This window comes from Phallusia mammillata, chromosome 4 (genome assembly GCF_965637545.1).
Source record: "Phallusia mammillata chromosome 4, kaPhaMamm4.hap1.1, whole genome shotgun sequence".
Lineage (NCBI taxonomy): Eukaryota > Metazoa > Chordata > Ascidiacea > Phlebobranchia > Ascidiidae > Phallusia > Phallusia mammillata.
The window spans coordinates 7,741,415-7,768,465 of NC_137255.1; the positions used below are offsets into that span (position 1 = coordinate 7,741,415).

Here is a 27,051-nt window from a genome sequence, read left to right on the forward strand (position 1 = left end):
TTTGCCATCTCTGTTGCATTAGATCACATTAACTTAGCAAAATACTGTTCTCATGTGGTAGCGTGGCCGAGTGGTCTAAGGCGCTGGTTTTAGGCACCAGTCATTTCGATGGCGTGGGTTCGAATCCCACCGCTGCCATTTCTTTGCACCTGTCAAAACTCCATGTATAATTTTTTTTCTCTGTGACATGCAGACGGATAATAAAATATTGTACCAAAAGTTTGCCCCGAGTGAGGATCGAACTCACGACCTTGAGATTATGTGATTCACGCGCTGCCTACTGCGCCATCGAGGCTTGATGTAATCATGCAAATTTGCATCCTTGTAACTAAAATATATGTATTTCGACAAATAATGTGGGAATGCAGACAATGCCAATTTGTTTGGATACAAACTTGAGTTGATCAACAACATGTGGTATGTGTTTATTTCTTAATCGGGGTCAAATTTGTCTAAACTTTGGTTGCAAACCCTCTACCACATCGTTATTTTCCATCTCTGTTGCATCAGATCACATTAACTTAGCAAACCATCATTCTCATGTGGTAGCGTGGCCGAGTGGTCTAAAGCGCTGGTTTAAGGCACCAGTCATTTCGATGGCGTGGGTTCGAATCCCACCGCTGCCATTTGTTTGCACCTGTCAAAAACTCCATGTATAATTTTTTCTCTGTGTCATGCAGACGGAAAATAAAATATTGTACCAAATGTTTGTCCTGAGTAACGAAGGAACTCAGGACCTTGAGATTGTGGGACTCACGCGCCGCCTACTGCGCCATCGAGGCTTGATGTACTCATGCAAATTTGCATCCTAGTAACTAAAATATATGTATTTCGACAAATAATGTGCGAATGCAGACAATGCCAATTTGTTTGGATACAAACTTGAGTTGATCAACAACATATGGTATGTGTTTACTTCTTCTTCGGGGTCAATTTTGTCTAAACTTTGGTTGCAAACCCTCTACCACATCGTTATTTGCCATCTCTGTAGCATCAGATCACATTAACTTAGCAAAACACTGTTCTCATGTGGTAGCGTGGCCGAGTGGTCTAAGGCGCTGGTTTTAGTCACCAATCATTTCGATGGCGTGGGTTCGAATCCCACCGCTGCCATTTCTTTGCACCTGTCAAAACTCCACGTATAATTTTTTCTCTGTTTCGTGCAGACGGAAAATAAAATTTTGTACCAAAAGTTTGCCCCGAGTGAGGATCGAACTCACGACCTTGAGATTATGAGACTCACGCGCTGCCTACTGCGCCATCGAGGCTTGATGTACTCATGCAAATTTGCATCCTTGTAACTAAAATATATGAATTTCGACAAATAATGTGGGAATGCAGACAATGCCAATTTGTTTGGATACAAACTTGAGTTAATCAACAACATGTGGTATGTGTTTATTTCTTAATCGGGTTCAAATTTGTCTAAACTTTGGTTGCAAACCCTCTACCACATCGTTATTTGCCATCTCTGTTGCATCAGATCACATTAACTTAGCAAAACACTGTTCTCATGTGGTAGCGTGGCCGAGTGGTCAAAGGCGCTGGTTTAAGGCACCAGTCATTTCGATGGCGTGGGTTCGAATCCCACCGCTGCCATTTCTTTGCACCTGTAAAAAACTCCATGTATAAGTTTTTCTCTGTGTCATGCAGACGGAAAATAAAATATTGTACCAAATGTTTGGCCTGAGTAAGGAACGAACTCAGGATCTTGAGATTGTGAGACTCACGCGCTGCCTACTGCGCCATCGAGGCTTGATGTACTCATGCAAATTTGCATCCTAGCAACTAAAATATATGTATTTCGACAAATAATTTGGGAATGCAGACAATGCCAATTTGTTTGGATACAAACTTGAGTTGATCAACAACATATGGTATGTGTTTACTTCTTCTTCGGGGTCAATTTTGTCTAAACTTTGGTTGCAAACACTCTGCCACATCGTTATTTGCCATCTCTGTAGCATCAGATCACATTAACTTAGCAAAACACTGTTCTCATGTGGTAGCGTGGCCGAGTGGTCTAAGGCGCTGGTTTTAGTCACCAGTCATTTCGATGGCGTGGGTTCGAATCCCACCGCTGCCATTTCTTTGCACCTGTCAAAACTCCATGTATAATTTTTTCTCTGTTTCGTGCAGACGGAAAATAAAATTTTGTACCAAAAGTTTGCCCCGAGTGAGGATCGAACTCACGACCTTGAGATTATGAGACTCACGCGCTGCCTACTGCGCCATCGAGGCTTGATGTACTCATGCAAATTTGCATCCTTGTAACTAAAATATATGAATTTCGACAAATAATGTGGGAATGCAGACAATGCCAATTTGTTTGGATACAAACTTGAGTTGATCAACAACATGTGGTATGTGTTTATTTCTTAATCGGGGTCAAATTTGTCTAAACTTTGGTTGCAAACCCTCTACCACATCGTTATTTTCCATCTCTGTTGCATCAGATCACATTAACTTAGCAAACCATCATTCTCATGTGGTAGCGTGGCCGAGTGGTCTAAAGCGCTGGTTTAAGGCACCAGTCATTTCGATGGCGTGGGTTCGAATCCCACCGCTGCCATTTGTTTGCACCTGTCAAAAACTCCATGTATAATTTTTTCTCTGTGTCATGCAGACGGAAAATAAAATATTGTACCAAATGTTTGTCCTGAGTAAGGAAGGAACTCAGGACCTTGAGATTGTGGGACTCACGCGCCGCCTACTGCGCCATCGAGGCTTGATGTACTCATGCAAATTTGCATCCTAGTAACTAAAATATATGTATTTCGACAAATAATGTGCGAATGCAGACAATGCCAATTTGTTTGGATACAAACTTGAGTTGATCAACAACATATGGTATGTGTTTACTTCTTCTTCGGGGTCAATTTTGTCTAAACTTTGGTTGCAAACCCTCTACCACATCGTTATTTGCCATCTCTGTAGCATCAGATCACATTAACTTAGCAAAACACTGTTCTCATGTGGTAGCGTGGCCGAGTGGTCTAAGGCGCTGGTTTTAGTCACCAATCATTTCGATGGCGTGGGTTCGAATCCCACCGCTGCCATTTCTTTGCACCTGTCAAAACTCCACGTATAAGTTTTTTCTCTGTTTCGTGCAGACGGAAAATAAAATATTGTACCAAAAGTTTGCCCCGAGTGAGGATCGAACTCACGACCTTGAGATTATGAGACTCACGCGCTGCCTACTGCGCCATCGAGGCTTGATGTACTCATGCAAATTTGCATCCTTGTAACTAAAATATATGTATTTCGACAAATAATGTGGGAATGCAGACAATGCCAATTTGTTTGGATACAAACTTGAGTTAATCAACAACATGTGGTATGTGTTTATTTCTTAATCGGGGTCAAATTTGTCTAAACTTTGGTTGCAAACCCTCTACCACATCGTTATTTGCCATCTCTGTTGCATTAGATCACATTAACTTAGCAAAATACTGTTCTCATGTGGTAGCGTGGCCGAGTGGTCTAAGGCGCTGGTTTAAGGCACCAGTCATTTCGATGGCGTGGGTTCGAATCCCACCGCTGCCATTTCTTTGCACCTGTCAAAACTCCATGTATAATTTTTTTTCTCTGTGACATGCAGACGGATAATAAAATATTGTACCAAAAGTTTGCCCCGAGTGAGGATCGAACGCAAGACCTTGAGATTATGTGATTCACGCGCTGCCTACTGCGCCATCGAGGCTTGATGTAATCATGCAAATTTGCATCCTTGTAACTAAAATATATGTATTTCGACAAATAATGTGGGAATGCAGACAATGCCAATTTGTTTGGATACAAACTTGAGTTGATCAACAACATGTGGTATGTGTTTATTTCTTAATCGGGGTCAAATTTGTCTAAACTTTGGTTGCAAACCCTCTACCACATCGTTATTTTCCATCTCTGTTGCATCAGATCACATTAACTTAGCAAACCATCATTCTCATGTGGTAGCGTGGCCGAGTGGTCTCAAGCGCTGGTTTAAGGCACCAGTCATTTCGATGGCGTGGGTTCGAATCCCACCGCTGCCATTTGTTTGCACCTGTCAAAAACTCCATGTACAATTTTTTCTCTGTGTCATGCAGACGGAAAATAAAATATTGTACCAAATGTTTGTCCTGAGTAAGGAAGGAACTCAGGACCTTGAGATTGTGGGACTCACGCGCCGCCTACTGCGCCATCGAGGCTTGATGTACTCATGCAAATTTGCATCCTAGTAACTAAAATATATGTATTTCGACAAATAATGTGCGAATGCAGACAATGCCAATTTGTTTGGATACAAACTTGAGTTGATCAACAACATATGGTATGTGTTTACTTCTTCTTCGGGGTCAATTTTGTCTAAACTTTGGTTGCAAACCCTCTACCACATCGTTATTTGCCATCTCTGTAGCATCAGATCACATTAACTTAGCAAAACACTGTTCTCATGTGGTAGCGTGGCCGAGTGGTCTAAGGCGCTGGTTTTAGTCACCAATCATTTCGATGGCGTGGGTTCGAATCCCACCGCTGCCATTTCTTTGCACCTGTCAAAACTCCACGTATAATTTTTTCTCTGTTTCGTGCAGACGGAAAATAAAATTTTGTACCAAAAGTTTGCCCCGAGTGAGGATCGAACTCACGACCTTGAGATTATGAGACTCACGCGCTGCCTACTGCGCCATCGAGGCTTGATGTACTCATGCAAATTTGCATCCTTGTAACTAAAATATATGAATTTCGACAAATAATGTGGGAATGCAGACAATGCCAATTTGTTTGGATACAAACTTGAGTTAATCAACAACATGTGGTATGTGTTTATTTCTTAATCGGGTTCAAATTTGTCTAAACTTTGGTTGCAAACCCTCTACCACATCGTTATTTGCCATCTCTGTTGCATCAGATCACATTAACTTAGCAAAACACTGTTCTCATGCGGTAGCGTGGCCGAGTGGTCAAAGGCGCTGGTTTAAGGCACCAGTCATTTCGATGGCGTGGGTTCGAATCCCACCGCTGCCATTTCTTTGCACCTGTAAAAAACTCCATGTATAAGTTTTTCTCTGTGTCATGCAGACGGAAAATAAAATATTGTACCAAATGTTTGGCCTGAGTAAGGAACGAACTCAGGATCTTGAGATTGTGAGACTCACGCGCTGCCTACTGCGCCATCGAGGCTTGATGTACTCATGCAAATTTGCATCCTAGCAACTAAAATATATGTATTTCGACAAATAATTTGGGAATGCAGACAATGCCAATTTGTTTGGATACAAACTTGAGTTGATCAACAACATATGGTATGTGTTTACTTCTTCTTCGGGGTCAATTTTGTCTAAACTTTGGTTGCAAACCCTCTGCCACATCGTTATTTGCCATCTCTGTAGCATCAGATCACATTAACTTAGCAAAACACTGTTCTCATGTGGTAGCGTGGCCGAGTGGTCTAAGGCGCTGGTTTTAGTCACCAGTCATTTCGATGGCGTGGGTTCGAATCCCACCGCTGCCATTTCTTTGCACCTGTCAAAACTCCACGTATAATTTTTTCTCTGTTTCGTGCAGACGGAAAATAAAATTTTGTACCAAAAGTTTGCCCCGAGTGAGGATCGAACTCACGACCTTGAGATTATGAGACTCACGCGCTGCCTACTGCGCCATCGAGGCTTGATGTACTCATGCAAATTTGCATCCTTGTAACTAAAATATATGAATTTCGACAAATAATGTGGGAATGCAGACAATGCCAATTTGTTTGGATACAAACTTGAGTTCATCAACAACATGTGGTATGTGTTTATTTCTTAATCGGGGTCAAATTTGTCTAAACTTTGGTTGCAAACCCTCTACCACATCGTTATTTGCCATCTCTGTTGCATCAGATCACATTAACTTAGCAAAACAGTGTTCTCATGTGGTAGCGTGGCCGAGTGGTCTAAGGCGCTGGTTTAAGGCACCAGTCATTTCGATGGCGTGGGTTCGAATCCCACCGCTGCCATTTCTTTGCACCTGTCAAAACTCCACGTATAATTTTTTCTCTGTTTCGTGCAGACGGAAAATAAAATTTTGTACCAAAAGTTTGCCCCGAGTGAGGATCGAACTCACGACCTTGAGATTATGAGACTCACGCGCTGCCTACTGCGCCATCGAGGCTTGATGTACTCATGCAAATTTGCATCCTTGTAACTAAAATATATGAATTTCGACAAATAATGTGGGAATGCAGACAATGCCAATTTGTTTGGATACAAACTTGAGTTAATCAACAACATGTGGTATGTGTTTATTTCTTAATCGGGGTCAAATTTGTCTAAACTTTGGTTGCAAACCCTCTACCACATCGTTATTTGCCATCTCTGTTGCATCAGATCACATTAACTTAGCAAAACACTCTTCTCATGTGGTAGCGTGGCCGAGTGGTCTAAGGCGCTGGTTTTAGTCACCAGTCATTTCGATGGCGTGGGTTCGAATCCCACCGCTGCCATTTCTTTGCACCTGTCAAAACTCCACGTATAATTTTTTCTCTGTTTCATGCAGACGGAAAATAAAATATTGTACCAAAAGTTTGCCCCGAGTGAGGATCGAACTCACGACCTTGAGATTATGAGACTCACGCGCTGCCTACTGCGCCATCGAGGCTTGATGTACTCATGCAAATTTGCATCCTTGTAACTAAAATATATGTATTTCGACAAATAATGTGGGAATGCAGACAATGCCAATTTGTTTGGATACAAACTTGGGTTGATCAACAACACATGGTATGTGTTTACTTCTTCTTCGGGGTCAATTTTGTCTAAACTTTGATTGCAAACCCTCTACCACATCGTTATTTGCCATCTCTGTTGCATCAGATCACATTAACTTAGCAAAACATTGTTCTCATGTGGTAGCGTGGCCGAGTGGTCTAAGGCGCTGGTTTTAGTCACCAGTCGTTTCGATGGCCTGGGTTCGAATCCCACCGCTGCCATTTCTTTGCACCTGTCAAAACTCCACGTATAATTTTTTCTCTGTTTCATGCAGACGGAAAATAAAATATTGTACCAAAAGTTTGCCCCGAGTGAGGATCGAACTCACGACCTTGAGATTATGAGACTCACGCGCTGCCTACTGCGCCATCGCGGCTTGATGTACTCATGCAAATTTGCATCCTTGTAACTAAAATATATGTATTTCGACAAATAATGTGGGAATGCAGACAATGCCAATTTGTTTGGATACAAACTTGAGTTGATCAACAACATGTGGTATGTGTTTATTTCTTAATCGGGGTCAAATTTGTCTAAACTTTGGTTGCAAACCCTCTACCACATCGATATTTGCCATCTCTGTTGCATCAGATCACATTAACTTAGCAAAACACTGTTCGCAAGTGGTAGCGTGGCCGAGTGGTCTAAGGCGCTGGTTTTAGGCACCAGTCATTTCGATGGCGTGGGTTGGAATCCCACCGCTGCCATTTCTTTGCACCTGTCAAAACTCAACGTATAATTTTTTCTCTGTGTCATGCAGACGGAAAATAAAATATTGTACCAAATGTTTGGCCTGAGTAAGGAACGAACTCACGACCTTGAGATTGTGAGACTCACGCGCTGCCTACTGCGCCATCGAGGCTTGATGTACTCATCCTTGTAACTAAAATATATGTATTTCGACAAATAATTTCGATGGCGTGGGTTCGAATCCCACCGCTTCCATTTCTTTGCACCTGTCAAAACTCCATGTATAATTTTTTCTCTGTTTCATGCAGACGGAAAATAAAATATTGTACCAAATGTTTGGCCTGAGTGAGGAACGAACTCACGACCTTGAGATTGTGAGACTCACGCGCTGCCTACTGCGCCATCGAGGCTTGATGTACTCATCCTTGTAACTAAAATATATGTATTTCGACAAATAATGTGCGAATGCAGACAATGCCAATTTGTTTGGATACAAACTTGAGTTGATCAACAACATGTGGTATGTGTTTATTTCTTCTTCGGGATCAATTTTGTCTAAACTTTGGTTGCAAACCCTCTACCACATCGTTATTTGCCATCTCTGTTGCATCAGATCACATTAACTTAGCAAAACACTGTTCTCATGTGGTAGCGTGGCCGAGTGGTCTAAGGCGCTGGTTTAAGGCACCAGTCATTTCGATGGCGTGGGTTCGAATCCCACCGATGCCATTTCTTTGCACCTGTCAAAAACTCCATGTATAATTTTTTCTCTGTGTTATACAGACGGAAAATAAAATATTGTACCAAAAGTTTGCCCCGAGTGAGGATCGAACTCACGACCTTGAGATTATGAGACTCACGCGCTGCCTACTGCGCCATCGAGGCTTGATGTAGGCTACCCATGCAAATTTGCATCCTTGTAACTAAAATATATGTATTTCGACAAATAATTTGGGAATATAGACAATGCCAATTTGTTTGGATACAAACTTGAGTTGATCAACAACATATGGTATGTGTTTATTTCTTCTTCGGGATCAATTTTGTCTAAACTTTGGTTGCAAACCCTCTACCACATCGTTATTTGCCATCTCTGTTGCATCAGATCACATTAACTTAGCAAACCATCATTCTCTTGTGGTAGCGTGGCCGAGTGGTCTAAGGCGCTGGTTTAAGGCACCAGTCATTTCGATGGCGTGGGTTCGAATCCCACCGCTGCCATTTCTTTGTACCTGTCAAAACTCCATGTATAATTTTTTCTCTGTGTCATGCAGTTGGAAAATAAAATATTGTACCAAACGTTTGCCCCGAGTGAGGATCGAACTCACGACCTTGAGATTATGAGACTCACGCGCTGCCTACTGCGCCATCGAGGCTTGATGTAGGCTACTCATGCAAATTTGCATCCTTGTAACTAAAATATATGTATTTCGACAAATAATTTGGGAATGCAGACAATGCCAATTTGTTTGGATACAAACTTGAGTTAATCAACAACATGTGGTATGTGTTTATTTCGTAACCGGGGTCAAATTTGTCTAAACTTTGGTTGCAAACCCTCTACCACATCGTTATTTGCCATCTCTGTTGCATCAGATCACATTAACTTAGCAAAACACTGTTCTCATGTGGTAGCGTGGCCGAGTGGTCTAAGGCGCTGGTTTTAGTCACCAGTCATTTCGATGGCGTGGGTTCGAATCCCACCGTTGCCATTTCTTTGCACCTGTCTAAACTCCATGTATAATTTTTTCTCTGTGTCATGCAGTTGGAAAATAAAATATTGTACCAAACGTTTGCCCCGAGTGAGGATCGAACTCACGACCTTGAGATTATGAGATTCACGCGCTGCCTACTGGGCCATCGAGGCTTGATGTCATCATGCTAATTTGCATCCTTGTAACTAAAATATATGTATTTCGACAAATAATGTGGGAATGCAGACAATGCCAATTTGTTTGGATACAAACTTGAGTTGTTCAACAACATATGGTATGTGTTTATTTCTTCTTCGGGATCAATTTTGTCTAAACTTTGGTTGCAAACCCTCTACCACAGTGGTTCTCAACCTTTTTTACTATGCGACCCCCTTTAGAGATTTTCTAACACCACGCGACCCCTTTACACACGCACACACACAGGAAGTTTAACTACCAGCATGTGTTGATTGTGTTCATCACACATTTGCAATCTAACGTGGCTCCGATAGTTCGGCGTTTTGCTGCATTCCGGAAAACGCCTATTTTTCACTAACTATTTCACTATTTCGTGTTTTTTATGTTAAGAAAAACCAAAACCCGCAATTATAGAAGTATACAATCGCAAATATTGTTCCGCCCGTTCTAAATCAAACGGTCGTGTGAGTTACTATATGCTAAACAAAAGTCACAGGGAAAGTTTTTATGATACAGATAAAATAATTCCGTGTTCGGTTGCGTCTCCGCGACCCCCTCAAAATTCTTGGCGACCCCTTGGGGGGTCGCGGCCCCCAGGTTGAGAAACACTGCTCTACCACATCGTTATTTGCCATCTCTGTTGCATTAGATCACATTAACTTAGCAAAATACTGTTCTCATGTGGTAGCGTGGCCGAGTGGTCTAAGGCGCTGGTTTTAGGCACCAGTCATTTCGATGGCGTGGGTTCGAATCCCACCGCTGCCATTTCTTTGCACCTGTCAAAACTCCATGTATAATTTTTTTTCTCTGTGACATGCAGACGGATAATAAAATATTGTACCAAAAGTTTGCCCCGAGTGAGGATCGAACTCACGACCTTGAGATTATGTGATTCACGCGCTGCCTACTGCGCCATCGAGGCTTGATGTAATCATGCAAATTTGCATCCTTGTAACTAAAATATATGTATTTCGACAAATAATGTGGGAATGCAGACAATGCCAATTTGTTTGGATACAAACTTGAGTTGATCAACAACATGTGGTATGTGTTTATTTCTTAATCGGGGTCAAATTTGTCTAAACTTTGGTTGCAAACCCTCTACCACATCGTTATTTTCCATCTCTGTTGCATCAGATCACATTAACTTAGCAAACCATCATTCTCATGTGGTAGCGTGGCCGAGTGGTCTAAAGCGCTGGTTTAAGGCACCAGTCATTTCGATGGCGTGGGTTCGAATCCCACCGCTGCCATTTGTTTGCACCTGTCAAAAACTCCATGTATAATTTTTTCTCTGTGTCATGCAGACGGAAAATAAAATATTGTACCAAATGTTTGTCCTGAGTAAGGAAGGAACTCAGGACCTTGAGATTGTGGGACTCACGCGCCGCCTACTGCGCCATCGAGGCTTGATGTACTCATGCAAATTTGCATCCTAGTAACTAAAATATATGTATTTCGACAAATAATGTGCGAATGCAGACAATGCCAATTTGTTTGGATACAAACTTGAGTTGATCAACAACATATGGTATGTGTTTACTTCTTCTTCGGGGTCAATTTTGTCTAAACTTTGGTTGCAAACCCTCTACCACATCGTTATTTGCCATCTCTGTAGCATCAGATCACATTAACTTAGCAAAACACTGTTCTCATGTGGTAGCGTGGCCGAGTGGTCTAAGGCGCTGGTTTTAGTCACCAGTCATTTCGATGGCGTGGGTTCGAATCCCACCGCTGCCATTTCTTTGCACCTGTCAAAACTCCACGTATAATTTTTTCTCTGTTTCGTGCAGACGGAAAATAAAATTTTGTACCAAAAGTTTGCCCCGAGTGAGGATCGAACTCACGACCTTGAGATTATGAGACTCACGCGCTGCCTACTGCGCCATCGAGGCTTGATGTACTCATGCAAATTTGCATCCTTGTAACTAAAATATATGAATTTCGACAAATAATGTGGGAATGCAGACAATGCCAATTTGTTTGGATACAAACTTGAGTTAATCAACAACATGTGGTATGTGTTTATTTCTTAATCGGGGTCAAATTTGTCTAAACTTTGGTTGCAAACCCTCTACCACATCGTTATTTGCCATCTCTGTTGCATCAGATCACATTAACTTAGCAAAACAGTGTTCTCATGTGGTAGCGTGGCCGAGTGGTCTAAGGCGCTGGTTTAAGGCACCAGTCATTTCGATGGCGTGGGTTCGAATCCCACCGCTGCCATTTCTTTGCACCTGTCAAAACTCCACGTATAATTTTTTCTCTGTTTCATGCAGACGGAAAATAAAATATTGTACCAAAAGTTTGCCCCGTGTGAGGATCGAACTCACGACCTTGAGATTATGAGACTCACGCGCTGCCTACTGCGCCATCGAGGCTTGATGTAGGCTACCCATGCAAATTTGCATCCTTGTAACTAAAATATATGTATTTCGACAAATAATTTGGGAATATAGACAATGCCAATTTGTTTGGATACAAACTTGAGTTGATCAACAACATATGGTATGTGTTTATTTCTTCTTCGGGATCAATTTTGTCTAAACTTTGGTTGCAAACCCTCTACCACATCGTTATTTGCCATCTCTGTTGCATCAGATCACATTAACTTAGCAAATCATCATTCTCTTGTGGTAGCGTGGCCGAGTGGTCTAAGGCGCTGGTTTAAGGCACCAGTCATTTCGATGGCGTGGGTTCGAATCCCACCGCTGCCATTTCTTTGTACCTGTCAAAACTCCATGTATAATTTTTTCTCTGTGTCATGCAGTTGGAAAATAAAATATTGTACCAAACGTTTGCCCCGAGTGAGGATCGAACTCACGACCTTGAGATTATGAGACTCACGCGCTGCCTACTGCGCCATCGAGGCTTGATGTAGGCTGCTCATGCAAATGTGCATCCTTGTAACTAAAATATATGTATTTCGACAAATAATTTGGGAATGCAGACAATGCCAATTTGTTTGGATACAAACTTGAGTTAATCAACAACATGTGGTATGTGTTTATTTCGTAATCGGGGTCAAATTTGTCTAAACTTTGGTTGCAAACCCTCTACCACATCGTTATTTGTCATCTCTGTTGCATCAGATCACATTAACTTAGCAAAACACTGTTCTCATGTGGTAGCGTGGCCGAGTGGTCTAAGGCGCTGGTTTTAGTCACCAGTCATTTCGATGGCGTGGGTTCGAATCCCACCGTTGCCATTTCTTTGCACCTGTCTAAACTCCATGTATAATTTTTTCTCTGTGTCATGCAGTTGGAAAATAAAATATTGTACCAAACGTTTGCCCCGAGTGAGGATCGAACTCACGACCTTGAGATTATGAGATTCACGCGCTGCCTACTGGGCCATCGAGGCTTGATGTCATCATGCTAATTTGCATCCTTGTAACTAAAATATATGTATTTCGACAAATAATGTGGGAATGCAGACAATGCCAATTTGTTTGGATACAAACTTGAGTTGTTCAACAACATATGGTATGTGTTTATTTCTTCTTCGGGATCAATTTTGTCTAAACTTTGGTTGCAAACCCTCTACCACAGTGGTTCTCAACCTTTTTTACTATGCGACCCCCTTTAGAGATTTTCTAACACCACGCGACCCCTTTACACACGCACACACACAGGAAGTTTAACTACCAGCATGTGTTGATTGTGTTCATCACACATTTGCAATCTAACGTGGCTCCGATAGTTCGGCGTTTTGCTGCATTCCGGAAAACGCCTATTTTTCACTAACTATTTCACTATTTCGTGTTTTTTATGTTAAGAAAAACCAAAACCCGCAATTATAGAAGTATACAATCGCAAATATTGTTCCGCCCGTTCTAAATCAAACGGTCGTGTGAGTTACTATATGCTAAACAAAAGTCACAGGGAAAGTTTTTATGATACAGATAAAATAATTCCGTGTTCGGTTGCGTCTCCGCGACCCCCTCAAAATTCTTGGCGACCCCTTGGGGGGTCGCGGCCCCCAGGTTGAGAAACACTGCTCTACCACATCGTTATTTGCCATCTCTGTTGCATTAGATCACATTAACTTAGCAAAATACTGTTCTCATGTGGTAGCGTGGCCGAGTGGTCTAAGGCGCTGGTTTTAGGCACCAGTCATTTCGATGGCGTGGGTTCGAATCCCACCGCTGCCATTTCTTTGCACCTGTCAAAACTCCATGTATAATTTTTTTTCTCTGTGACATGCAGACGGATAATAAAATATTGTACCAAAAGTTTGCCCCGAGTGAGGATCGAACTCACGACCTTGAGATTATGTGATTCACGCGCTGCCTACTGCGCCATCGAGGCTTGATGTAATCATGCAAATTTGCATCCTTGTAACTAAAATATATGTATTTCGACAAATAATGTGGGAATGCAGACAATGCCAATTTGTTTGGATACAAACTTGAGTTGATCAACAACATGTGGTATGTGTTTATTTCTTAATCGGGGTCGAATTTGTCTAAACTTTGGTTGCAAACCCTCTACCACATCGTTATTTTCCATCTCTGTTGCATCAGATCACATTAACTTAGCAAACCATCATTCTCATGTGGTAGCGTGGCCGAGTGGTCTAAAGCGCTGGTTTAAGGCACCAGTCATTTCGATGGCGTGGGTTCGAATCCCACCGCTGCCATTTGTTTGCACCTGTCAAAAACTCCATGTATAATTTTTTCTCTGTGTCATGCAGACGGAAAATAAAATATTGTACCAAATGTTTGTCCTGAGTAAGGAAGGAACTCAGGACCTTGAGATTGTGGGACTCACGCGCCGCCTACTGCGCCATCGAGGCTTGATGTACTCATGCAAATTTGCATCCTAGTAACTAAAATATATGTATTTCGACAAATAATGTGCGAATGCAGACAATGCCAATTTGTTTGGATACAAACTTGAGTTGATCAACAACATATGGTATGTGTTTACTTCTTCTTCGGGGTCAATTTTGTCTAAACTTTGGTTGCAAACCCTCTACCACATCGTTATTTGCCATCTCTGTTGCATCAGATCACATTAACTTAGCAAAACAGTGTTCTCATGTGGTAGCGTGGCCGAGTGGTCTAAGGCGCTGGTTTTAGTCACCAGTCATTTCGATGGCGTGGGTTCGAATCCCACCGCTGCCATTTCTTTGCACCTGTCAAAACTCCACGTATAATTTTTTCTCTGTTTCGTGCAGACGGAAAATAAAATTTTGTACCAAAAGTTTGCCCCGAGTGAGGATCGAACTCACGACCTTGAGATTATGAGACTCACGCGCTGCCTACTGCGCCATCGAGGCTTGATGTACTCATGCAAATTTGCATCCTTGTAACTAAAATATATGAATTTCGACAAATAATGTGGGAATGCAGACAATGCCAATTTGTTTGGATACAAACTTGAGTTAATCAACAACATGTGGTATGTGTTTATTTCTTAATCGGGGTCAAATTTGTCTAAACTTTGGTTGCAAACCCTCTACCACATCGTTATTTGCCATCTCTGTTGCATCAGATCACATTAACTTAGCAAAACAGTGTTCTCATGTGGTAGCGTGGCCGAGTGGTCTAAGGCGCTGGTTTAAGGCACCAGTCATTTCGATGGCGTGGGTTCGAATCCCACCGCTGCCATTTCTTTGCACCTGTCAAAACTCCACGTATAATTTTTTCTCTGTTTCATGCAGACGGAAAATAAAATATTGTACCAAAAGTTTGCCCCGTGTGAGGATCGAACTCACGACCTTGAAATTATGAGAGTCACGCGCTGCCTACTGCGCCATCGAGGCTTGATGTACTCATGCAAATTTGCATCCTTGTAACTAAAATATATGTATTTCGACAAATAATGTGGGAATGCAGACAATGCCAATTTGTTTGGATACAAACTTGAGTTCATCAACAACATGTGGTATGTGTTTATTTCTTAATCGGGGTCAAATTTGTCTAAACTTTGGTTGCAAACCCTCTACCACATCGTTATTTGCCATCTCTGTTGCATCAGATCACATTAACTTAGCAAAACACTGTTCTCATGTGGTAGCGTGGCCGAGTGGTCTAAGGCGCTGGTTTTAGTCACCAGTCATTTCGATGGCGTGGGTTCGAATCCCACCGCTGCCATTTCTTTGCACCTGTCAAAACTCCACGTATAATTTTTTCTCTGTTTCATGCAGACGGAAAATAAAATATTGTACCAAAAGTTTGCCCCGAGTGAGGATCGAACTCACGACCTTGAGATTATGAGACTCACGCGCTGCCTACTGCGCCATCGAGGCTTGATGTACTCATGCAAATTTGCATCCTTGTAACTAAAATATATGTATTTCGACAAATAATGTGGGAATGCAGACAATGCCAATTTGTTTGGATACAAACTTGGGTTGATCAACAACACATGGTATGTGTTTACTTCTTCTTCGGGGTCAATTTTGTCTAAACTTTGATTGCAAACCCTCTACCACATCGTTATTTGCCATCTCTGTTGCATCAGATCACATTAACTTAGCAAAACACTGTTCTCATGTGGTAGCGTGGCCGAGTGGTCTAAGGCGCTGGTTTTAGTCACCAGTCGTTTCGATGGCCTGGGTTCGAATCCCACCGCTGCCATTTCTTTGCACCTGTCAAAACTCCACGTATAATTTTTTCTCTGTTTCATGCAGACGGAAAATAAAATATTGTACCAAAAGTTTGCCCCGAGTGAGGATCGAACTCACGACCTTGAGATTATGAGACTCACGCGCTGCCTACTGCGCCATCGCGGCTTGATGTACTCATGCAAATTTGCATCCTTGTAACTAAAATATATGTATTTCGACAAATAATGTGGGAATGCAGACAATGCCAATTTGTTTGGATACAAACTTGAGTTGATCAACAACATGTGGTATGTGTTTATTTCTTAATCGGGGTCAAATTTGTCTAAACTTTGGTTGCAAACCCTCTACCACATCGATATTTGCCATCTCTGTTGCATCAGATCACATTAACTTAGCAAAACACTGTTCGCAATTTGTAGCGTGGCCGAGTGGTCTAAGGCGCTGGTTTTAGGCACCAGTCATTTCGATGGCGTGGGTTGGAATCCCACCGCTGCCATTTCTTTGCACCTGTCAAAACTCAACGTATAATTTTTTCTCTGTGTCATGCAGACGGAAAATAAAATATTGTACCAAATGTTTGGCCTGAGTAAGGAACGAACTCACGACCTTGAGATTGTGAGACTCACGCGCTGCCTACTGCGCCATCGAGGCTTGATGTACTCATCCTTGTAACTAAAATATATGTATTTCGACAAATAATTTCGATGGCGTGGGTTCGAATCCCACCGCTTCCATTTCTTTGCACCTGTCAAAACTCCATGTATAATTTTTTCTCTGTTTCATGCAGACGGAAAATAAAATATTGTACCAAATGTTTGGCCTGAGTGAGGAACGAACTCACGACCTTGAGATTGTGAGACTCACGCGCTGCCTACTGCGCCATCGAGGCTTGATGTACTCATCCTTGTAACTAAAATATATGTATTTCGACAAATAATGTGGGAATGCAGACAATGCCAATTTGTTTGGATACAAACTTGAGTTGATCAACAACATGTGGTATGTGTTTATTTCTTCTTCGGGATCAATTTTGTCTAAACTTTGGTTGCAAACCCTCTACCACATCGTTATTTGCCATCTCTGTTGCATCAGATCACATTAACTTAGCAAAACACTGTTCTCATGTGGTAGCGTGGCCGAGTGGTCTAAGGCGCTGGTTTAAGGCACCAGTCATTTCGATGGCGTGGGTTCGAATCCCACCGATGCCATTTCTTTGCACCTGTCAAAAACTCCATGTATAAATTTTTTCTCTGTGTTATACAGACGGAAAATAAAATATTGTACCAAAAGTTTGCCCCGAGTGAGGATCGAACTCACGACCTTGAGATTATGAGACTCACGCGCTGCCTACTGCGCCATCGAGGCTTGATGTACTCATGCAAATTTGCATCCTTGTAACTAAAATATATGTATTTCGACAAATAATGTGGGAATGCAGACAATGCCAATTTGTTTGGATACAAACTTGAGTTGATCAACAACATGTGGTATGTGTTTATTTCTTAATCGGGGTCAAATTTGTCTAAACTCTGGTTTGGAAATCCTCTACCACATCGTTATTTGCCATCTCTGTTGCATCAGATCACATTAACTTAACAAAACACTGTTCTCATGTGGTAGCGTGGCCGAGTGGTCTAAGGCCTTGATTTAAGGCACGAGTTATTTCGATGGCGTGGCTTCGAATCCCGCTGCTACGATGTATTTGCACCTATCAAAAAACTTTCTGTATAATTTTTCCTCTGTCACATGCAGAAGGAAAATAAATATTGTTCCTAAATTTGGCGAGGATAAAACTCACACACTTAGTGGCCATAATTCAGCATACGGAACACCGAATGTGGATCAAACATTTAATCAAATCGCGTGACGTGAATTAATTTGCAATTGGTCCTCCCCTTCGCTGTTCCGCCTTGTCCCGCATATCAACGACTACCTGATGTTCAGCTTAAATTGCAAGTGCGGAAAGTTTTCCCGCCATCGCCTATTTACGGTTGCCAGCATCATTACATACAATCGTTTGATGTTCGCCCTTCGATTGTACCACCATGTCCCCCATCTCAGCGCTGAATATCGCGTAAGAAGGCGGGACAATGCATGCTTACAAGTGCCAGTATCGCCGTCCCGCAATATCCCGCAGTCTCCCGTGATTCAGAGTTTTAGTGTCGCCAGTACTTTTATATTTTTTTGCTATTCTTCCCATAACAAATGTACCAATAGCAGCGCCGACGGCATTGGCAGTCAAAAAATATCCTGCAACTTGATTGATGGACAACGGAAGTCTTTCTGAGTATTATGCCTTTACACTGCGTATATAAGTGTTGCGATTAAGAAACTTTTGTTGGTCAGAACGTTATTTGTCCATTCCCAATAGCAAAGAAAATTTAATGGGCTTATTTCCATCTTTCAGAGTTTGAGCGATTGTCGGAAGTTTCGGTGGGTGATCGGTCATGAAAAGTGCCAGAAAGATATTTATTGCTATGGCAACAGCCAGCACCGAACCGTACATCGTCATCAATGTTTTTAGGTCATTTTGCAATGATTCATCGGCTTGGATGTGACTTGTTTCCCAATTTGTCAAGTAACGTCACCGGTAATGCGGAACCTACTGCCATACATTCGTAACATCCAAACAACGGTATCCCAATGACAATGCCGACTTCGCTCTCTGGAAACCAAAGTGTATCAACGTGTTTATTGTACAGTGTGTTTCAATGTGTTTATTTTCGTGTATCAAAACTTTTCCGACGTCATCTAAACACTTGCAATTGTTTACTTTTAAGTTAGCTGACGTCCTTCTAAAAGTGAAACGCCCTAAACTCGTAACCACTATATAGCCTTTTTCTTGTACCCTTTTCTATCACAGTAATTATTTATTTGATTCGGGGCGACATACCATCGCCCCGGGTTAAAACAACGCGTTACCTCCTTCCTATAAAAATCGTGTTAGAAGTAACAACAGCATAGTGTATGTAGGTACGTTTGGTCGAAGATTGCCTTGCTGCAAAGTAATTCGTACGTGGTGTTTTGTTTGAGCTATATATTTTCTATAACGTCTCTTTTAATAAATTTTAGGTACGCTTTTACGTATTGGTTTATAAGTATTCTACACATAATATCATGCTAAAGACAACAATTCTACTTCTTGCGATCACAGGATTGTGCGGTAAGAATATGTTATGCGATTGATAAATGCTTAAGTATTTATTCAAAATATCAAAAACCACCTTGTGTTTTTTTTTCAGTTGCATTTGGATGTAGAGGTATTTTGGTACAATTTATGTCATTTATTTTAAATGTAGCATAACTTTTGTGACATGCTTTGTTTGAAAAAAATAACCAGAAATGCTTTATAACTTAGAGTTACTTCTTACAAACGGAATCTAAAACATTTGTTTTAACGTTTTGTAGACGGGGACAAATGGTCTGAGGTATCCATCGAAGCAAACCGCCGTAAGTAAAAATATTAAGCTTGTTTTCAAGTAAATGAAGAAAGTATATCACAATAGGCCATGCCTTCTCAAGTTGCGTTACATATTTCCGTCCCTAATACCAACTCTTTCCTTAATTGAAACAATTATTCACTAACTAGCCAAAGCTTACATGGGGTGGAAATCGAAAGTGCACCGAATATATGCCATTTGTCCTCAAGTAACACTAATAATTTTGCTGGGACACAAACGTAGAACGAACATAGCTCTTCATTTTAAGTAGTCAAGAAGTCTAGAATCTACTGCTTAAAGTTTATTTAACAATATCAAGTAATACAACGTGGTTCTTGCTTAAGTCATCTATTCGGGCGTACATTAACCTTGTTTTATTGAATGTAACTTGCTTTAAAACCAACAAACCGAAAACAAGTTTACATTTAGCTGTCTTGATGCATTTGTCCTTCATTTCAAAGCAACTTTAAGCCTTCACCGTGTTAATATTCATTTCTACAAATTCGAAATATTGTTGTATAGAAATAAACGGTTGAGCCTAAAAGTAATCGGTGTTGTAGACTCCTTGTGTTTGCTTGGACTCAGAAGTGGTCACATAGCCGACGATGCGCTCTCTTCATCAACGTTTTTTGATTCTACAATCAGCGACTTACATCACACTAGATACGGAAGACTTTATACTCCCAACAGACCCGGATTACACTACGGGTCATGGGTTGCGCAAAATAGTAAGTTACGCGTTTTGTACATGTGCGTATTTTAACATACATTGTTTTACTTTAAACAAGCTTATGTCGTCTTTGGTACAACAATTAACATTTAAGAAAGCATCTGTTAACACATTCTTTTACCAATAACGTTTATACGCTGATTGATGTTTTGTACATATTTTTGTGAAAATTATTAAATTCTAGGGGCGGCTGGGGAATGGATTCAAGTTGATTTGCTTGAACCAACAAGAATCACTGGAGTCATCACACAAGGAAGAAACCAGGTTGACCAATGGGTGACACGGTACAAAATTCAGTACATGAGGCCTTATGAGACTACTTGGCAAACTGTTAAAGACGCTTCTGGCCAAGATGATGTAAGTTACCAACCATTATCCGACAAGATTGTGTATTATTCTTGCTGCATAGGCAGTTGCATTTGATCCAACTTGACTTTGACACCTTTTTCATTATCGAGGCCCAGCATCATTTATATTGAGTTGTTTGATATTGTTTGTTAGTCACATCTATTTTGTCCAATTTGATTTGAATTAATTGCCTCAAGTGAGTAGCTAAGAAACATTGTTTTTTAGATAAGTTGCTAATGTTTGTTACTCGTATTTGTAGAATTTCTACGGGAACAGTGACTCAGACACCGAAGTGACCAACATGTTTTATCGCCCGATTGTTGCAATCAAGCTTCGTCTTGTAGCTCAGCAGTGGCACAACTATATTTCGCTTCGCCACGAGTACTTGACTTGTTAGTGCCCAAAAAGCACGAAAAATTTACCCGAATGATGTCCATGTTCAATATAACGTTGTTGGTAATTAGGTTTTATTATTTAATGTATTCTTGCTGAACTAATTCAAACTGCATAGAATTTTGTGTAATTTTAAATTCTGTTTACTTTGCGAAAAATACATACTCATGTGCATTTTTGATCCAAACAATGGATGAATGACATTGGGCATAGTTTGAAAGTTTATAATTTAAGTAAGATACTGTGAAAATTCCTCATTTGATATTTCGGACAATAAAATTTTAGCAGTGTTACAAATCAAAACAGTGTTTTCTTGTAGCGATCGATGGGTCATTGTACAGATTCCTAATATTGACGAGATTTTATTGAAAGAGTGTGTGGTACCTTATTAAGCAGAAAATACACGTTTTCGTGTTCGTAAAAAATTCTGTTTCGACCGAATCACAGCCAATTGTTTGGCCGAAACCGAATATTTGTAAAACAGCCGATCCAGCCAAAACGAAATATTCGGTGCCTTTCTGTAGTTGAAACTATATGTACTACGGCTAGGTTGACTGCCCTTGCCTGAGTGTATAATTAAAAAATACCAAAAATGTTGTTTCTTACCGAATGCGTTTGCAGTTAACAATAGAATACGTGTTGACTTCTTTATTGTCACATGACAAAATTATGACCAAAAACAATCAAAACCAGTTATTCTGGAGGATACAACGTTTTTTCAAAACTGCCTAGGAACAAATTTGGTCGCACGAGGTACGACAATTTACCATGTTAATTTGAAATAATAGAAACAGAAAAAATAAGCTTTAGAATCAAACAAATGAACGACAATAAGTGAAAATGAAAGACGAATTTAACTCGTACGAAACAAACACTTTCAAATGTTTTTACTATTGTCACCGCATGACTGGACCTGTAACAACCAGCTATTCATTGCAAATGTCTGCTTGAAGAAAACTATTGTGTGAAGACTAATATAACTAATATAACAATACGGCATAATTATAATTATGAATTGAAACGTAACACCCGCAGTGTATTAATATTTTTACGGTATAGCCCATGCAAGGAATTAAGAGTTGGTTTAACACAACCCTGGTGCTAAATCAGCTTTATACAAAAACAGACACATAAAAGTTGATTTAAGATACGTGTTAGAAATATAAAGCACAAAACACTTCCCTCTTTTATTCTATTACCGTTCGTCTAATTGAAGTCTTTTGTTCGTGCTGGTAATAAGAAAACTCAGTGGCAGTGTAAAAGCGTAGTTGATTGGCAAAAAAATTATTACTGACGCACTTCCTAATGTTTCAAATAACATTCTGCCAATCAGGCCATACACAAGTCCAAGCGGAGTCTGCAAGCTTGACATCCAAATACTCACAAATGTTTCGTCGATCGGGTATGTTTCCTGGGTCATTATTTCGTACGTTGGAATCATTACGGCCCTTGAAGTGGCGCCGAGCATAAAGTTGCAGAGGCACATAAATAGATAACTGGATTCAAACCACGCGACAGTCATGCCGCATGAGAAAAAAAGTGTCACCAGGCAGCCGACAATGGTTGCGATTTTGTATTTTTTATAATTTTTTACTATTCTTCCCATAACAAAGGTACCAATAGCACCGCCAACGGCATTGGCCGTCAAAAGATATCCTGCAACTTGATTGATGGATAACGGAAGATTTTCTGTAGCGTTGGTGGAAAGTATTTGCGACATTAGTACGTACTGTACTGCAATAACTTCCAACAATACTGCGTATATAAGCGTTGCGATTAAGAAACTTTTGTTGGTCAGAACATCTTTATTCAATTTCCAATACCTAAGAACATCAAATTTAATGGGCTTATTTCCATCTTTCAGAGCTTGAGCGATTGTCGGAGGTTTTGGTGGATGATCGGTCATGAAAAGTGCCAAAAAGATATTTACTGTTATGGCAACAGCCAGTACCGAACCGTACATCGTCATCAATCTTTTTTGGTCATTTTGCAATGATTCATCGGCTTTGATGTGACTGGTATTTCCCAATTTGTCAAGTAACGTCAATGGCAAAGCGGAACCTACTGCCATACCTCCGTAACATCCAAACAACTGTATTCCTATTGCAATGCCGACTTCGCCCTCTGGAAACCAAAGTACGGCGAAAATGGGCGGAATGGCTTGCAACAGAAGGGCAGCAACACCCACAAACGCTTGGCCAATCACCATCACCACAAACAAAGAGCCATGCAAGAGAGATATGGTAAAACAAGCATAACCGATGGTCAAACAGGTGGCGGAAGTGTTTGTTATGAAACGTAGCTTGATCTGACGACATGATGCCAAGGCAGTTAGTGGCAGAGTTATTGCAAATGGCGCTATAAAGTGGGCTGTTGTGGTCCAGTCCACTTGCCAGTAATCCACATGAAAAAATGCAACATATACACTGCTAATCTCGCCAAAACAAGAAAAAGCAAAACCGCTTATAAACGCTAAATGTGCTTGCGCTGCCAGAAACAACCATCTGCGCTTGTACAGCTTGACTTCTTGGTCTTTCGGTAAACCTAAAAGTGGCTGTGACGTATTCATAATTCTCAAATGTGTTTAATGAGCTTTAACGTTGCGTTAAAACAAGATCAATGCTCTTTCCTAAAGAACTAGACTTGCTTGAAGCGTCCTATCTTATGAAAGTTCATCAAATACTCGCTGAATCCTGTTATTGACAGGTTCGCCGGGTACAATTGCAGTCTTCTCTGTATTACATTGAATATCTTGTTGGGTATGAGATGGCCCTAAAACTTGCTCTGGCCTTTGATTGAAATTCTCATTCAAATAACAAAACGATCAATTATGAAATTTTTCCGCATATTTATTACGATTATGTGTCAAAAATGATTCATCCTTTTTCAACGAATTTGTGCTGCAACAGGAAACCATATAGTCATTGCAGAACAGAGTGCCATTTCGAATTGTATGGCTAAGTAACTTAGTTGTATATTGTAAATGGCGTATGAGTGTGTACGTGTACGGTACGTTTTACGATCGCTTTCCAAGTTATATCACACAAATGGCGAAACATTGCTTTTTTGAAGTTATTATTAGTGATGCACCGAAGTTTCGGTTGGCCGAAACATTTCGGCCGAATACGCTGTTTTTCGATGTTTCGGTTTCGGCCCGAACTTTTTTGACAATTCGGCCGAAACCGAACTTTTTGATTGCATGGAATTAATACCCCGACTTTCATTTTCGCCAATACGAAACATCATAAATTAACTAAACTTACTTGTTGTATCTATAAAATACCTGCCACATTGTCTGCGAAATATTACAAGTTTAGTGAAGCTTTCGCATTGTGAAATTGATTTTGGTTTGTCATAATTGAGTTCACTTGCATCAACAACACAAGGTTAAGTTAAAAACACCCATAAGAAATGCGGTTTTAGGTTCGGCCTGATTCGGCCTAAATTATTCGGCATCGTGGCCGAATATTCGGTTTCGGCCCGAACCTTTTTAGGCGGGTTCGGTGCATCACTAGTTATTATTCCTTATTCCAGGAATTCTTGCTGTAACCTACTTTCCCACAAAATCTTTGCTATACAACAGTGACGATTGTTATTTCATTAAAAGCAAATGCTTTGTTGGTTTCAACAAAATCGTCCTTGTAATGGGAGACTTTACATTCTGAAAAGTAAAGAAAACGCAAGATTTAAACAAAATGCTTAAAAGAATTAGCGCCAACGGATTTCCAAGTTTAATGAAAAGATGGTGATTTTAAAGGTGAGTTAAGTGTTGACTTTCAAACTTATGTACCAAGTCACAATATTTTGAATATCCTGCAGCATATAATAATATGTAAAAGCCAAAAATAAAGGTTGTTTTATTCGCTTGACAGAAACAATTTAAGAACAAAATCCAAAGAAACACCATAGTTATCCAAAAGTCAAGTTTTTAGATTCGGCCAAATTTTTACAAACGTTCTGTGGGTAAAGCGCACACACGAAAATCTCGCCAAACCATTTGGTTCATCAACCGATTTCCGCCACTACGCACTGAAGCTCTGTGTTTCACTCATTGTCAGTCACATGGCCAACTTAACGAAGCATAACAGATTGCAGAGATGGATTTGATCACACAGCACACAGACAGCCACTCGCAAATTAAGTGTGAACAAAGCTGCACACAGGCTTATAAAGGGCATATCGAAAACAGAGTTTAAAATGCAAACACTGCTAGCACTGCCAAAACCGTCTATTTGCACTTACTTTTTTAAAACTTTATATCTCGAACATTTTGCCTTGCCTGTTTGTCGTATATTCTTTTTATTATTTGTTACATGGAGCTCTAATTGTTTGCTCTTGACATGCACATAAACATTCAAAGATAAGAAACATAGGCTCCCCGTATTAAGAGTGGCAAACCTATAGCCCCCACCCCTATATTTAAGGCTGGACAACCTACAACCTCCGCATTTAAGAGTGGGAAATGTACATCCGCCGTTTGTTTTTAAAGTTGGAAAACCTACGGCCATATTCGACCCGCTTGCAGCTTTTAAGTGTCCCGCGACAACACTCTAACTGCCTCAATTATCCAGCCCTTGACTGCATTTCTTGATCGGATGCAATTGATGCGTAAAAACCCTTTAACGTAACACAGACATTTTAAATTAAACATATTCACATTAAACGATTCTTAATGTTAGTTTTGTATACACTTCTTGTTTACTTGTATGGCGTTGTGACCCGCCTGCGCAATGTCAGTATTTTGTTTGACCCGTGCATGCAAAACGGTTTAGTTCGCCCATGATCAGTCAATGATAGACGAGTGTTATTGAATGTTATTTGAAAATCTTTTCAAATGTGTTCTGTATAACTGATGACGTTGTATTTAATATGAACGTCAATAAATTGCTACTGAATATGAAAATCTGTTTTAGGTTTTAAGGTAAACCTTTGTCAAAAATGTTTTGAAAGTCCAAAACCCAAGTTACCTTTTCCTTTTCACAAACACGTACATGATTTGACTATAAGAATGAAACTCAAATAAACGTCTCTGTTCGTTCAACAGAGAAACAATGATGTTGTACAACGAAGGAGGAATATGTACCCGTCAGGCAGGCAGTGTTGCGTTTGAGACTAATTAGGAAACACTAGTGCGGTTGTCAATGCAGATCCAGGCTGCACAGATTTTTAAGTAAATTACGCCCGCTACAGTTAGTTTGTACTGGTTACATGTATTTATTCGATAATGTTTTTATTCAAACATGCTGAGATAAAATAAAAAATAAGAACTGATAATGCAATTATCGTGGCGAAATCGATTTTGATGTTTCATTTCATTGTACAACCAAAAACGCAGACTGATTCAAGTATACTGAAAGCATTTTTTCCCTCTTTCTTAGTTGAGTATAATAATAAACACGTTATGATTCATCATAACTTATGAATATATCCATTTTTCAGAACAGGCGAAAACCAGGTCATCGTGGACTTTGTGTGCACTCTCCTTCCTGTTTATAAGTTCTAACTTGCATATTTAAATGTGACATTAGAATACAATCGGCCCTTTGCAATTATTTTACTTGATCGCTTTTCTTAGATCGTTTTGCGAGGTATAGGCATCAACTTCCTGAACGTTGTGCACTTCTTCTTCGGGATGGCGAAACTCTGTGTTGTTGCATGTAGCAAACTGATATTAAGTTAATTTCATTTGACGAAAAATTTATTATCTAATTATCGAGTTTTTTTATTTTTGTTTTGGTCAAAACATATAACTTACCTAAATCGTTTTCATATCCCGTGTCCACGTTCTACTTCAACTCTGTAAAACAAAGTGTTTCGATGTACTCACTGTTACCAGAATGAAATTAGCTATTATGGCATTTATGATCTAAATATGTGAGTATGACATTATGCAGAGTCCTCTGTTAACATTTTTGCAAATGTATGAATTCTTACAACCAGTCAATTTAACTATTAACTGAATCTTACAGCCATCCAATTTAACTATTTACTCAAACTATCTCGTCATTATTGAACGATTGGTTGTGTGGTAAATCGTGCAAAAAAGGTGGGTGGGCCTTAAATGACCATAAACTACATAGGTTGTCAAGAAGCAGATGATCACCTTTGTTTACGTCTTCGCAACGTCATTACCACAACGAGAATGCAAACTATAGCGATCATCACGCCACCTAATACTGCTGATATAACAGTAAAGATAATCTTTCCGTTTTCACTGTTAGAAGAAAAACCTGGTAAAACGCAAGGTCTAA

At 40.3% G+C, this 27,051-nt stretch overlaps 1 protein-coding gene and 35 non-coding genes across 37 annotated transcripts; 20 read left to right on the forward strand and 16 right to left on the reverse strand.

Annotated features, from left to right (window-relative positions):
• The first annotated feature begins 56 nt into the window (after positions 1-56).
• Positions 57-138, forward strand: Trnal-uag (transfer RNA leucine (anticodon UAG)). Its single transcript has one exon. It is a non-coding gene; the product is annotated as a tRNA-Leu (tRNA).
• A 406-nt stretch (positions 139-544) lies between these two features.
• On the forward strand, positions 545-626 carry Trnal-aag (transfer RNA leucine (anticodon AAG)). The gene has a single exon. It is a non-coding gene; the product is annotated as a tRNA-Leu (tRNA).
• A 569-nt stretch (positions 627-1,195) lies between these two features.
• On the reverse strand, positions 1,196-1,268 carry Trnam-cau (transfer RNA methionine (anticodon CAU)). The gene has a single exon. It is a non-coding gene; the product is annotated as a tRNA-Met (tRNA).
• A 249-nt stretch (positions 1,269-1,517) lies between these two features.
• Positions 1,518-1,599, forward strand: Trnal-aag (transfer RNA leucine (anticodon AAG)). Its single transcript has one exon. It is a non-coding gene; the product is annotated as a tRNA-Leu (tRNA).
• Positions 1,600-2,168: 569 nt separating this feature from the next.
• Trnam-cau (transfer RNA methionine (anticodon CAU)) lies at positions 2,169-2,241 on the reverse strand. The gene has a single exon. It is a non-coding gene; the product is annotated as a tRNA-Met (tRNA).
• A 249-nt stretch (positions 2,242-2,490) lies between these two features.
• Positions 2,491-2,572, forward strand: Trnal-aag (transfer RNA leucine (anticodon AAG)). The gene has a single exon. It is a non-coding gene; the product is annotated as a tRNA-Leu (tRNA).
• A 570-nt stretch (positions 2,573-3,142) lies between these two features.
• On the reverse strand, positions 3,143-3,215 carry Trnam-cau (transfer RNA methionine (anticodon CAU)). The gene has a single exon. It is a non-coding gene; the product is annotated as a tRNA-Met (tRNA).
• Positions 3,216-3,464: 249 nt separating this feature from the next.
• Trnal-aag (transfer RNA leucine (anticodon AAG)) lies at positions 3,465-3,546 on the forward strand. The gene has a single exon. It is a non-coding gene; the product is annotated as a tRNA-Leu (tRNA).
• A 406-nt stretch (positions 3,547-3,952) lies between these two features.
• Positions 3,953-4,034, forward strand: Trnal-aag (transfer RNA leucine (anticodon AAG)). The gene has a single exon. It is a non-coding gene; the product is annotated as a tRNA-Leu (tRNA).
• Positions 4,035-4,603: 569 nt separating this feature from the next.
• On the reverse strand, positions 4,604-4,676 carry Trnam-cau (transfer RNA methionine (anticodon CAU)). The gene has a single exon. It is a non-coding gene; the product is annotated as a tRNA-Met (tRNA).
• Positions 4,677-4,925: 249 nt separating this feature from the next.
• On the forward strand, positions 4,926-5,007 carry Trnal-aag (transfer RNA leucine (anticodon AAG)). The gene has a single exon. It is a non-coding gene; the product is annotated as a tRNA-Leu (tRNA).
• Positions 5,008-5,576: 569 nt separating this feature from the next.
• Positions 5,577-5,649, reverse strand: Trnam-cau (transfer RNA methionine (anticodon CAU)). Its single transcript has one exon. It is a non-coding gene; the product is annotated as a tRNA-Met (tRNA).
• A 249-nt stretch (positions 5,650-5,898) lies between these two features.
• Trnal-aag (transfer RNA leucine (anticodon AAG)) lies at positions 5,899-5,980 on the forward strand. Its single transcript has one exon. It is a non-coding gene; the product is annotated as a tRNA-Leu (tRNA).
• An 82-nt stretch (positions 5,981-6,062) lies between these two features.
• Trnam-cau (transfer RNA methionine (anticodon CAU)) lies at positions 6,063-6,135 on the reverse strand. The gene has a single exon. It is a non-coding gene; the product is annotated as a tRNA-Met (tRNA).
• Positions 6,136-6,548: 413 nt separating this feature from the next.
• Trnam-cau (transfer RNA methionine (anticodon CAU)) lies at positions 6,549-6,621 on the reverse strand. The gene has a single exon. It is a non-coding gene; the product is annotated as a tRNA-Met (tRNA).
• A 735-nt stretch (positions 6,622-7,356) lies between these two features.
• Positions 7,357-7,438, forward strand: Trnal-uag (transfer RNA leucine (anticodon UAG)). Its single transcript has one exon. It is a non-coding gene; the product is annotated as a tRNA-Leu (tRNA).
• A 320-nt stretch (positions 7,439-7,758) lies between these two features.
• Positions 7,759-7,832, reverse strand: Trnav-cac (transfer RNA valine (anticodon CAC)). The gene has a single exon. It is a non-coding gene; the product is annotated as a tRNA-Val (tRNA).
• A 236-nt stretch (positions 7,833-8,068) lies between these two features.
• On the forward strand, positions 8,069-8,150 carry Trnal-aag (transfer RNA leucine (anticodon AAG)). Its single transcript has one exon. It is a non-coding gene; the product is annotated as a tRNA-Leu (tRNA).
• Positions 8,151-8,233: 83 nt separating this feature from the next.
• Trnam-cau (transfer RNA methionine (anticodon CAU)) lies at positions 8,234-8,306 on the reverse strand. The gene has a single exon. It is a non-coding gene; the product is annotated as a tRNA-Met (tRNA).
• A 254-nt stretch (positions 8,307-8,560) lies between these two features.
• On the forward strand, positions 8,561-8,642 carry Trnal-aag (transfer RNA leucine (anticodon AAG)). The gene has a single exon. It is a non-coding gene; the product is annotated as a tRNA-Leu (tRNA).
• Positions 8,643-8,724: 82 nt separating this feature from the next.
• On the reverse strand, positions 8,725-8,797 carry Trnam-cau (transfer RNA methionine (anticodon CAU)). The gene has a single exon. It is a non-coding gene; the product is annotated as a tRNA-Met (tRNA).
• A 1,199-nt stretch (positions 8,798-9,996) lies between these two features.
• On the forward strand, positions 9,997-10,078 carry Trnal-uag (transfer RNA leucine (anticodon UAG)). The gene has a single exon. It is a non-coding gene; the product is annotated as a tRNA-Leu (tRNA).
• Positions 10,079-10,484: 406 nt separating this feature from the next.
• On the forward strand, positions 10,485-10,566 carry Trnal-aag (transfer RNA leucine (anticodon AAG)). Its single transcript has one exon. It is a non-coding gene; the product is annotated as a tRNA-Leu (tRNA).
• Positions 10,567-11,135: 569 nt separating this feature from the next.
• Trnam-cau (transfer RNA methionine (anticodon CAU)) lies at positions 11,136-11,208 on the reverse strand. The gene has a single exon. It is a non-coding gene; the product is annotated as a tRNA-Met (tRNA).
• A 249-nt stretch (positions 11,209-11,457) lies between these two features.
• Trnal-aag (transfer RNA leucine (anticodon AAG)) lies at positions 11,458-11,539 on the forward strand. Its single transcript has one exon. It is a non-coding gene; the product is annotated as a tRNA-Leu (tRNA).
• Positions 11,540-11,948: 409 nt separating this feature from the next.
• Trnal-aag (transfer RNA leucine (anticodon AAG)) lies at positions 11,949-12,030 on the forward strand. Its single transcript has one exon. It is a non-coding gene; the product is annotated as a tRNA-Leu (tRNA).
• An 82-nt stretch (positions 12,031-12,112) lies between these two features.
• Positions 12,113-12,185, reverse strand: Trnam-cau (transfer RNA methionine (anticodon CAU)). Its single transcript has one exon. It is a non-coding gene; the product is annotated as a tRNA-Met (tRNA).
• Positions 12,186-13,384: 1,199 nt separating this feature from the next.
• Positions 13,385-13,466, forward strand: Trnal-uag (transfer RNA leucine (anticodon UAG)). Its single transcript has one exon. It is a non-coding gene; the product is annotated as a tRNA-Leu (tRNA).
• A 406-nt stretch (positions 13,467-13,872) lies between these two features.
• On the forward strand, positions 13,873-13,954 carry Trnal-aag (transfer RNA leucine (anticodon AAG)). The gene has a single exon. It is a non-coding gene; the product is annotated as a tRNA-Leu (tRNA).
• Positions 13,955-14,523: 569 nt separating this feature from the next.
• On the reverse strand, positions 14,524-14,596 carry Trnam-cau (transfer RNA methionine (anticodon CAU)). Its single transcript has one exon. It is a non-coding gene; the product is annotated as a tRNA-Met (tRNA).
• A 249-nt stretch (positions 14,597-14,845) lies between these two features.
• On the forward strand, positions 14,846-14,927 carry Trnal-aag (transfer RNA leucine (anticodon AAG)). The gene has a single exon. It is a non-coding gene; the product is annotated as a tRNA-Leu (tRNA).
• Positions 14,928-15,495: 568 nt separating this feature from the next.
• On the reverse strand, positions 15,496-15,568 carry Trnam-cau (transfer RNA methionine (anticodon CAU)). The gene has a single exon. It is a non-coding gene; the product is annotated as a tRNA-Met (tRNA).
• A 1,137-nt stretch (positions 15,569-16,705) lies between these two features.
• Positions 16,706-16,779, reverse strand: Trnav-cac (transfer RNA valine (anticodon CAC)). The gene has a single exon. It is a non-coding gene; the product is annotated as a tRNA-Val (tRNA).
• A 236-nt stretch (positions 16,780-17,015) lies between these two features.
• Positions 17,016-17,097, forward strand: Trnal-aag (transfer RNA leucine (anticodon AAG)). Its single transcript has one exon. It is a non-coding gene; the product is annotated as a tRNA-Leu (tRNA).
• An 84-nt stretch (positions 17,098-17,181) lies between these two features.
• On the reverse strand, positions 17,182-17,254 carry Trnam-cau (transfer RNA methionine (anticodon CAU)). The gene has a single exon. It is a non-coding gene; the product is annotated as a tRNA-Met (tRNA).
• A 1,683-nt stretch (positions 17,255-18,937) lies between these two features.
• LOC145224566 (retinoschisin-like) lies at positions 18,938-21,103 on the forward strand. Of its 2 annotated transcripts, XM_080091095.1 has the most exons (6): positions 18,939-19,052; positions 19,132-19,149; positions 19,298-19,339; positions 19,890-20,057; positions 20,244-20,416; positions 20,667-21,103. In XM_080091095.1, exons 1-6 carry the CDS (start codon positions 19,007-19,009, stop codon positions 20,802-20,804), a joined length of 585 nt encoding a protein of 194 aa, XP_079947221.1. In that variant the 5' UTR covers positions 18,939-19,006; the 3' UTR covers positions 20,805-21,103. The 2 variants fall into 2 exon arrangements, with proteins under 2 accessions (XP_079947222.1, XP_079947221.1); XM_080091096.1 differs by lacking the exon at positions 19,132-19,149 and having other exon boundaries at positions 18,938-19,052.
• Positions 21,104-27,051: the final 5,948 nt, after the last annotated feature.